The sequence below is a fragment of the Otolemur garnettii genome, unplaced genomic scaffold (assembly GCF_000181295.1).
Source record: "Otolemur garnettii isolate 467f Iridium unplaced genomic scaffold, OtoGar3 scaffold00038, whole genome shotgun sequence".
In the NCBI taxonomy this organism is placed as follows: domain Eukaryota; kingdom Metazoa; phylum Chordata; class Mammalia; order Primates; family Galagidae; genus Otolemur; species Otolemur garnettii.
In genome coordinates this window covers 14,330,406-14,340,725 of record NW_003852433.1, presented here as the reverse complement: position 1 = coordinate 14,340,725, position 10,320 = coordinate 14,330,406, and the positions used below count along the sequence as shown (strand labels likewise).

Sequence of the window (10,320 nt, the reverse complement as noted above, 5' to 3'; positions counted from 1 at the left end):
TCGCCCCGGAAGGGAACGGGATGTGCGGGTGTTGAGTCCAGCCTGCACCCTCGAGCTCAAAATAACCGACAAAGTAAGGAAGAGGGGAGGCAGCCGGGCTGCGATGTCCGACCGCCCAGCTTGCTAGAAAAGCTGACCTTAAGCCTTGATATCAGCCACCAGGGGGCGCCAGAGCGCAGGTGGATTTGTCTTCCCGGTGACACCCCCATTCGAGAGCGTTTGTCGCTCCATCATCTCTCTCTGGCTGATGCTCTCCCCATCTCTCTCTCTTCCTCATCTTGCTCTCTTTCTTCTCTCTCCCTTTCCATCTCTCTTATCTTTTTTTAAAGACGGGCAAAGCAGAGCGAGAAATAAGATTACAAAATGCTACTTGGATTGTAGAGATGGGGAGAAAACACCGTTGCTGCCCGTGGCCTCACCTCTCAGTCCAAAGAGGTGGTGGGTGGGGGGCAGGGAAGAGCGCGCTTGCGATCTCTTCACCATCCGGAGTATGAAGTATTGACTTTGGTCCCAAGAAATTGCTCGTGGCTGCCTGGAGAGCGCTGGAGGAGGGCTGGGGCTCCGGAAGATCTGTGGGGTGGAGGCAGGGGAAGAGGCCCCCAGCCGAGAAGCAGCTGCCTGGTTGCGTGCGGACCCAACAGAGAACCCCTAAAGGAGACCCACATCTCCCACTGCGTCCGCATAGCTTCGGGGAGGGGAGTTTTGGTTTCGGGAGGCTTGGTCCCAGAGGCACCCCAGTGGGGGCCCAGAGTGGGGTTCTGGGCGGCCTGGTGGCCTTACCACACTGCCGCCTCGTTAAGCTCAGGGTTGGGATGCGACAGGGGTCCGCTGTAGCCGCTGGTGCCACTCATGGGGAAAGGCGGGCTGGGCCCACCGCTGAACACTTCTCCAGGCATAGGGTGCAGCGCGCCAGGCAGGCCCGGCTCAGGGCTCGGCGTGTCCGGGTGCGAGATCATGTCGGTGAACCTGGGGTTGTCCGCCGCGTGCGGGCCGGCGAGCGGCGGCTCCAGCGCACCCAGCGGTGTTGAGCCAGCCCCAGAGGCAGCAAGGAAGCTGGAATCAGCTGGAGACTGCGCCTGCGACGGCGGGCCGTGCGCGAAGAAGTCGTAGTTGCCTCCTGGAGCATAGTAGTCGCCTTGATAGTCTGCGGGAGGGAGGAGGAAGGAGACACGGAGCGATGAGAGAAGGAGAAGTAGGTGAGGAATCCTGGAGTCTGGTAGGGGACTGGAGAGACGAAAGCCAGAGACTGGAAGTCACTAGAGGAAGAGACCCCAGCAGGGGAGATAAAGGAAGAGCACGACACTGACCTAAGGTTAGAGAGAGGGACCCGCAGAGGCCGGCGGAGACCGAGAGAGAGAGGGTAGAGGTCGCAGACTCACAGGTAAGATTGGGGAAAGAGACAATGAGAGATACCGAGAAGGCAAAAGGCCAGATCGGAGAGATTCAGAGGCTGTGACAGTGAAGGACAGAGGCATGGAAAGATGAGACCTCAAAGTCGTAGTTTCCTTAAAGGTGGAGAAAGACTGCTGTGGCCAGAGACCCAGATTCCAGACAGAGTCTCAGAGTTAGGGAGAGAGGTACGGAGAGACACGGAGACCACGAGAGACAGGGGCCTTGAGAGATTGCCAGAGGTGAAGAGGTGGATAGCGGGGAGCTCCCAGACTCTGGAAAAGAGACACAAAATCCTCAGTTGAGATAGGAGAGCCCAAGAGATCAGAGGTCAGGTAAGAGTGGAGAAGACGCAGAGAGAGTTGAGAAGCTGCGGTTAGAGACGCATGAAAAACCTGGGGCAGACGGTGAGAGATGAAGGAATGAAAAAGCTGATAGAGACCAAAGTGCCCAGAGATTTCAAGACAGTGGAGTCACCCGCGAGACAGGTCCAAAACTCCAGCAATGCAGAGGCTTGAGAGGCTGGGGGAGAGAAACCAGGCAAGTATGAACGGTGAGACAGAGAGCAGAGCGTAGAGTGGTTGAGACACAGGCGACGACCCGCCCAGGAGAAGCTGGGACTTGGCCAGTAGCCGGAGCTCAAATAGGCTGGCAGGCTGGGCCTGGGGCGTGGAATCCAGCCACAGAGCGCTCCAGGAGCCCTTCAGTGCCCTCTCCTGTCTCCTTGCACCCAAGGCTTGGCGCAAGTCCTTTGCTCCGCTAAGTATAGACCCTCCTCGTGTTTATCCGGGTGAATACTGGGGTCTGACCATTTGTCCGGAGCTCGTCTGGCTGGGAACAGAGAAAGCCTAGTTCCAGAGACTTGGGAGAGGGGGAGGAAGACTTGGTCATTCACTGGGTCACACCCAGAGCTCCGGGGGCGCCTCAGGGGCAAAGGCTGGATCCTTCAGCCTCATCCTGGTGGGTTTGCCAGGGCATTCAGGTTCTGAAGCATTTGGGCACATCCAGCCCTTCACAAACCTGCTGATAGCTGTGAGCGCTCTCACGGGAAAAATGCACATGTGCACATTTTGCCCACAAATTCAGGGGGTGCAGGGACACCAGGTTGCATGCCCCTCTTGCCTCAGCAAATTGCTTTTGCATCACCCTTTAACTTCCTCCCACAGCCCTTCCTCCAGGTCCTTTGGGACACCTTGCTTCTCTTATCCAGGTGGGTCCCTGAAGGCTTCAGGTGGAGAACCCCACGAATGGAACACCTTGTAGCAGGCACCGGTGACAACAACCCGCTTTGTACGCCGGGGAAACTAGCGCATCCAGAAGCCAAAGTCTCTTCTGCACCCCCGTATCCCGCTCTATTCTGGGGTCTCAGTTACAGGGCAAATTCCCGATGCCCCCTCCTGCCTGCGCCCGGCCCCTCCAAACCCTGAAATCTGTCCTAATGGGGGGGGGCTGGAGGCGTAGCTTGGGCACAGTTTAGGAAACAGCTAAATGGTGGATAATTACATTTTAAAAACGATTAATTCCATTCTCCCCCAAAAGTAAAGGTTGAGAGCAGTGAAATCGGGGCCCCAAAGGGACGGAGGTGGGGGACGGCCGCGGCCCGCAGCAAGCCGGCAAAGCAGCGAAGGCCGCGGCCCGGCGCGGTGCGCGCCGCCTCCGCCCATATGGCGGCCGGGCCGGAGGTAATTGGAACAAACGCCGTCTGAAAAGGGCACAAAAGCCGCAGCTGGGGCTTTGTCCGCGCTCCCACGGGGAGCCGCCGGCCCCGCCGCCCGGCCCTTTTTTCGCCCGCTGCCGGTCGCCACCGCCGCGATCTCCCAGCGCGGATTAGGCGTGGCTGCCTCGCTGGGACTGGGGAGTCCTGGCCCCCATTCCGGGGAATGAGGCCCCCCAGTCCAGCTCCTCACCCCATCCAGCAGGCACGCAGGGAGAGGAGGTGGCGGGATTGGGGGGATGTAATGGTCCTGGGGGGAAACCTTGCTTAATGACGCGGGCGGGGAAAAATTCCAGGCCAGTGCGGCCCCCACCGCTTCGCTGCTCTGGGGCCGAGATTTTGTGCGAGAAGGAGGCTAACTGGGTAGAGAGAGTAGGTGACTGGAAACCCGGGAGGACACGCCCACCACCCCGGCTGCCGGGGGCTGGGCAGTAGCGGCTCCCTAACCTGGTCTCTGCAACCGCAGCTTCTCTCCCCAGAAAAAGTGCAGCCTCGAATTTTGCCCACAATTTCTAGGGTCCCTGATCAGGTCTCAAAGTCTGACCTCCCAGGCCTCGCCTCTGGATGCACCCTGGTCAATTGCGGGGTTCTCTTACCTTCCCTCCTAGGTCTGCCTAGGAGCCTAGCTGCCCCCTCCCACATTGCCACTGAACTCACTTTTCTAAGAGAAGTTGCCTCTCCCCGACTTGGGCTAGTCGCCCCTGAGCAGGTCTATGCAGAGTAAATCAGAAGCGCAGATGCCTCCTTGGCATAGGCAGTCCTGGGTGCTCCCCAAATTCAGAGGCGCAAGGTGAGGGGAGGTGCTTCAGTGCACAGCTTTGGTAAGGGGAGGAACCAGAGTCAGGGCAAGCATGGTCTTGGAGCTAGGAGCCTCAGAAAACTGGGATGGCAGGAGTCAGGGGTCACGAATTCAGAGTAAGAGAAACGAGAGGAAGGGAGAGAAGGAAGGGAGAAGGGGAGAGGGGGTGTCCAAACGAGAGAGCTCACCCCAGCCCTGAGCCTCCTAGCACCATCTCCTTCCTTCTTAAACACACTCTCTACAGCCCCAAAGACAGAGTGGACATCTGGGGTTGGCTCAATCGTTGCACCCCAGTCCGGATGAATCCCAGGGTGCTTGGGGCTGGAGTAGGGCCAGAGTCCTGCCCAGAGCAACTGCTGGCATTTGGGCTAACTGTGCCAAACACTGTGCGCACAAGTCCCCGCCACCGTGGAACAGGAGTTGCTGCCTTCAAAGTGAGCCAGCAGGCGACTGGAGTGAATCCAGATCCTCCTCCTCCCCACTGGCGCTTCCCTCCAGTGCTTGGAATCCGCCTTCTGCCCTGTATACTGGGCGCTTGGGCCAGGGCAGCAGGAAGGATGTGTGTCCGTCGGGGCGACGGGGTGGTGTCGATTTACAGTGTGAAGTGCGGGAGTGTGTGTCTGTGAGTTTGTGTGTCTCAGCGAGTGTACCTGGGGTGGTGGGAACGTATTTGCGCGTGATTGTGTGCCTAGATGTTCTGGAGTTCTCTGAATGCCAATGTGCGTGAGGGTGCACTCATGTGTCCTGCATGGGTGAAGGGAGGGTTGAGTGTGTCACTGCGTATCTTGTATGTGGCATTGTATGGGTGAGTCCATGCCTCTGACTCCATGTCCAGGTGTGGGCAGTGGGCATGTGTCCCTAAATGCATGTCCTGGGAGATGCAATTCCCAAAGGGAGCGAGGGGGAGGGGATGGGGATCACTGGGCGGCTGTAAACTCTCTGGCCTAGGTCCTGCGCCTTCATCAACCATAACAGCGCAGGCAGAGGTACCGAGCAGCGCGTTCGGGGCGCTCCTTACCTCCGTAGTAGGTGTACGGGGTAGACCCCAACATCTCAGACTCGTCCAAGCGGCCGCCCAGCGGACGCATGCGCCGCGGACTCCGGAAGAAGGCGTGTCTCCGCGCGCCCAGAGCGCTCAGCTGCTTCATCCGGCGTTCTTTGGACCTTCGGTTCTGAAACCACACCTGGGACGCAGGAGGGGGCTGTGAGCTCCAAGTCAGGCGAGCCCTCCACAGTCCTCCCCTCCCCGCCTGGGTCGACCCCGCTGGGTCCTAGCGCCTCTTGCTCACCCGGGCTCCCGGGAGGAGGAGGCTGGGTTGGATTAAACCGGGAGGGGTGGAAAGGGGCCTCGGCGAACCAGCCAAGGGTGAAGGATTTCGCGGACCCGTGGGGCGACTCATAAAGACTTGGGCTTCCCAATCCTGGGTTTGCCGGCGGCCTGACGGCTTTATAAAGGCTTCCTGCCCGGCATGGCTCTCCCCTTGGCCCCCTGGCTCCAGAGCCGGGCTCTGGTGCAGGGAGAGGGCGTGTGACGAACATCGCCTCTTTCTCTGCTCCGAAGGTGGGAGGAAAGGAGGGGTCCTGGACCCTAGAGAGGCTTAAAACCTTCCTGAACAACGCGGGGGAACAGAATTCAGAGAGGTGAAGTGATTCGCCTCAAATCGCACAGCCAGGAGGACAGCAGGGCTAGGTTAAATCTTTTTGGCTCAGAGTTCCGGACCTCGGGAGCACCGTCTGTTCCTAGAAGAGAAGCCGGCGCACTCCGTGCCAAGGAGGCTGCCGGCTTTTCAACAAGGCAGGGCCAAGGAGGAATGATCAAGCCCAGGCCGCACCTGGATGACTCGCATGTTGAGGCCGGTCTCCTGCGCCAGTTGCTCACGGATGTGGCGCGTGGGCTTGGGCGTGGCGGCAAAGGCGGCCTTGAGCGTCTCTAGCTGCTTGGCTTTGATGGTGGTGCGCGGGCCGCGCCGCTTGGTGCCAGAGTTTTGCTCCTCGTTCTCGTTGTTTGCTGTCTCCTTGTCCGACGACGTCGAATTGTCCGTCTCCTTGGGGTCGTCCTGCAGTGGGTCCTGGAGGTCCGGGGACAAACTGCGGTCCGTACAGGATGACACTGCGGGGCGGACGGATCGGGAAGGGGACAGCAGCGTCAACGGCGGCCGGACGCCTCTCCACTCCAGGAGCTGGTTCCAGCCGGCCCAGGGCAACGCGGGCTGCACTGGATTCCCTCCCAAACCTGCGACAGCCCCTCCCCCAGGGACCTGGCGCCCGCCCACTCTCTCCAGGCGGGGCTGGGCCCTCGGAAGGGCTTCTCAAGCCCTCTCCGCACATCTAGCTATTCCTGAGAAAGGGGGGCGGGGAGCAGGCCTTCTGGGTCTTCCTCTCTCTCTCTCTCTCCCCTTCCTCTACACCGCAATCAATGTCCTCCCAGTGCACCTAGAAATTACCTGAGTGACATAGAGGGTGAATTGTGGGGTTTCAAATTAGGGAAGGAGGGCCACTTGGAAAAGCCTCCTGAACGTCCTGTCCAGGAAGGCAGGAAATAGCTGGTGGCTCCACATCTCCCGTAAAACTGGCTTCAACGTTGTCTCTCTTCCCCAACCTCTAAGCCCCTTGCCTTGCCCTGGAACTGCTTGATGGGTGAGCCAGAGCCAAGAACTGTGAGCTGGGCACAGACGACTCACAGGAGGCAAAGTAGGGCAGAGCAGGAGGGCCCTAGGGCACAGGCTAGAGAGCAGTGGGGGCTTCGTACCTGAATTGAGGCTGCCCTCCTTGAGACTGGACGAGCTCAGGTAGTCGTCTTTGCACACAAACTTGTTCTCATCGATGACATAGAGCTCCTCGCCTGTGGACAGCTGTTTGTTGCACACCATGCAGGTGAAACAGTTGAGGTGAAAGACTTTGCTGCGGGCCTTGCGCACCAGGTCGCTGGGTGAGATGCCTTGCGCACAGCCAGCGCACTTGGTGCCGAACCGCCTGCAGACACAAGGTGCCCATCACTGTGGGGTGGGTCTGTCCAGTCCTCTTCAGCCCTTGACCTCTTCCCACCCACCCTGACTTCTGAGAAACCTCTATTTTCACATCTGTCAAACGGACCCCCAATCCTGCATTCCCTGGCCAGAGCAGGAGAAGCAGCACAGATGTCCTGGGCTGGTCTTGGGACTAAGGCAGCCATGCCCCCATAGAGTTTATTCAGACTCTATTGAGCTGTAAAGGGGAAGGCAGTGGGTGCAGCCTTGAACCAAATAGAGAACCCAGAGTATCCTAAGCTGCCTCCCCTACCCAGCCAGATATGTCTGGGCTGCTGTAGGCAAACTCGGAGTCCATGAAGGATTGGAGGGAGGGCAGGGTTTGGACCACTTCTTGGCTTTCCCTCCTGGAGGCTTTCTAGTCTCCTGGTGCCCAAGTAGGGCCAATCTTTCTAGCTGGACGGTCCTAGAAGTGCGGTCTGGTCCCTCTCCTGGACCAGATATAGCAGAAAGGGGGACCTTCCACTGATTCCCAGAACCAACTGAGAAGTTGTCTAGTCCCCTTTCTAGGAACCATGGAAGTAGCAGGAGCTGTGGACAGCAGGATCTTACAGGGATAGACTCGAGGAAGCAAGGGCTGAGTTCCCGCTACCACCTGCCCTCCCCCAGCCCCAGTCTCAGGCCCTGGGAGGCAGCAGGGGCATGTGAACAGAAGGTAACCATAAACCTTGCATGGCCAGGACAGGGATCTCTCCAGTCCCCCATTTCCCACATTCCTGATCTAATTCCTTTTCTTTCATCCTTAAGCCCAGGGAGAAAGGTAGTTTCCCCTGAAATAGGTGGTGCAGGGGTTAGGTGCAGATTGGGGGGGAAGGGGTGGGCCCAGGACTCTGGGGATCCTACATCTACTTACACCCACATCTCTAAACAGGGCGAATTTGGGTGACATTGATGTAGTGAGGGCATTAGAAGCCATAAGTCACTTTTGGCCTTATCCGGCGGCGTAATTGGCCATATGCACCTTATCAAAAATCATTAGGTGCTTTGCAAGCACCGCCACATTAGGGGCATTGGGCCTCGGGGCCGGGGAGTTTACACGTGTAAAGGCGCGGCTGACATTTTCTTCTATTCAAATTCCCTAGTGCGGAGCCGCTGGGGCCGGCGCGCTGCCGTGGTGTTAATCACGCCCCCCTTCCTTGGCGCCCGGAATTCGCGTTCACAAAGCCGGCCCTTGACGACCGGTGGAAGCAGGCAGGGCTAAGCTGCCCCAGACCCTACAGGCATCCAGGCTGTCCCTCCACATTTCCCGGCTGGGAAACTGAGGCCCAGAGAGACATCTGCCCTGGCCCACTTGAGGGCCTGCATGGGCTGCGGGGTGGGGGTGGGGGAGGTAGGACATAGGATAGAGCCCCCAGGTCCTAATTCTTATCCTCCATTTCGATTGTGCTTTTCAACATGGAAGAAAATGTTTAAGGGGTTATGAGGGGAGGAGGGAGGAGGCTCTTTCCCCCCATCACCAGGGAACACTTTTATCTTTGGGCTCCCTCTGGAGCTGAGAAGTTTCTGCTTGTCTAGGAGGGCAGCCTGTGGGTTCACTCGTTATGCCCCAGGGAGAAGCCCCCAGCTGTCCCTAAACCCCAGCAAAAATCCTTCCTTTCTAGGGATGGGGATTAAAGCTTCAGTCATGGTGTGGCAGCCTCCGCGAAGGGGCTGGGATGGGTGGAGAGCAAGTTTGTCTGGGCTTCCTGTCCCTGACTCGCTACCGCTGGGAGCCGGCCTGGAGGAGCAACCGCGAGGCAGCCACGCAGCTCCTTCTTCCGCCGGGTTCAGGCTCTTTCCCGGACCGAGAACAGGAGGAGACCAAAGTGCTCCGCTGCTCCGCATGGCAGCTTGTGAGCCGGGGAGGCTGGGGTGGGTTTCGAGATCTCCCCTTCCCCAGCGCCCCAGTGGAGCGCGCAGGGTAGGCGCGCAGGCAGCAGGGCGGCGCGGCCTCTTACCTGAAGAAGTCATTTTTGCAGTAGAGCTTGCCCTCGCGTGAGAAGCACTTCTCTGAGAGGTTGGTTTTGCACTCGCAGCACTGAACACATTTGATGTGCCACGCGCGGTCCAGCACGTTCAGCAGAAAGCGGTCGAGAATGGGCCGCTCGCAACCTGCACAGTGCACCATCATAGCCCAGCGCCCCGGCGGCTCCGGCCGCCTTGCCCTCCCTGTGGGCCCCTGGCCCTCAGGCCTTCCGGGCCGGCCGCTGGGCTTTGGCTCTAGTCTCAGCAGCAGCTGGGCGAGTCTGGTCCGGACCAAGACTCAGCCGATCTAGTCCTTGGGCGATCGCTGGCCTGGCGCCGGGCTGCCCAGAGCGGGATAGGGGGTAGTGGCATTCACCACCTCATGCCACAGGCCGCGCGCCCCGGCGCTTGTTTCGGGCTCCCCCAGGTGTCTCGGATGGCTGCTGGTCTCCGCGCTGCGGAGCTGCTTTTCCCGGTGGCTGAGGCGCCAGCACTTTCCCCCACTTTCAAGCGGTCCGGATCCTCATCTTTGTCTGGCCGCCGCCTAATTCGCGCATCCTTATTCAGATTTGGTGACGTGGCGCGGCACGTAGGGGGCCCAGCGGCCAATGGGCGCACCGTGGCCATGGCAACCTCTTAAATTTATAGCATATCTAAATTGGCCACAGCTTTGCGGTCCGGACAGAGCAAAAAAAACAAGGCATCAGTATTGTTGAGTATTAGCTTGTACCTGGTTCGGAGGCTAAGTAAGTATTTACCTTCCAGTTTGGGGCTGGGGGCGGGGGCTACGGGATCCGAAAACTGCATCTCTCTTCCTCTCTCTCCGCTCACAAATACTTGAGGGTCAGGGTTCCAAGGCCTAGCCTGGAAGGCATCTCGTCCCTCTTCGCAGTCCCTGGAACTTGCTGAAGTTGCCCGTGGCCGGGAGCGCGCTCTACGTCTGCCTCCCCTTCCCCAGCCCAGCCCTCCCAGATTGGACTCACCCACTCCCGAGCCTCTGGGGTCTGCGCCCTAGAGCTGCGTCAGCGTAGTTCTCCAGGCTCCGGGAGCTGGCCCCGGCTTCTTTTGTCATACACGGGGCTGGGGCCAGCCGCGTCTTTCTCTTGGAGAGAGCTAGTGGAGCCAAAGGGCGACTTGGGGCTGCAGAGCCCAGCCCCAGGCCCAGGCCCAGGTTGGGGCGGTTATGGTGAGGTGGTGCCATTTGGCCTGGTCCCGGACTCCGGAGTTTCAGCTCAGAGCGCTCCACTTACTAAGCTCTGAGGGAGATGTGGAGAGGGGGAGATTCAGGGTAGATGGGTCTTCCCGCACTCGGAAACCTCAGAGGTGGCACTCACCAAGTCTCTCCTTCCCTTGCCGCACTGCCTGGATCTCTGGTCAGGCAGTGGGCACTGTGACAAGTGGGTGGCACTGGAGAAACAGGGGACGCCAGCGACTGCGTGGGCGTTGTT

General features: G+C 59.3%; 1 protein-coding gene across 1 annotated transcript; it reads right to left on the bottom strand.

The window, feature by feature from the left end:
• Nucleotides 1-459: 459 nt before the first annotated feature.
• LHX5 (LIM homeobox 5) lies at nt 460-9,608 on the bottom strand. Its single transcript, XM_003789952.1, has 5 exons — nt 8,866-9,608; nt 6,652-6,875; nt 5,735-6,012; nt 4,921-5,086; nt 460-1,144 (listed from the first exon to the last, which is right to left on the bottom strand). Exons 1-5 carry the CDS (start codon nt 9,036-9,038, stop codon nt 777-779), a joined length of 1,209 nt encoding a protein of 402 aa, XP_003790000.1. The 5' UTR covers nt 9,039-9,608; the 3' UTR covers nt 460-776.
• Between the last annotated feature and the right edge of the window lie 712 nt (nt 9,609-10,320).

Bases quoted from the DNA above. Each gene is read 5' to 3' on its own strand.
- LHX5 (XM_003789952.1), bottom strand. From the start codon at position 9,038: ATGATGGTGCACTGTGCAGGTTGCGAGCGGCCCATTCTCGACCGCTTT. The intron at 6,013-6,651 runs GTACGAAGCCCC...TCCGCCCCGCAG, and splicing joins GGAGGGCAGCCTCAATTCAG to TGTCATCCTGTACGGACCGC. The intron at 5,087-5,734 runs GTGCGGCCTGGG...CCTGCGTCCCAG, and splicing joins TCAACATGCGAGTCATCCAG to GTGTGGTTTCAGAACCGAAG.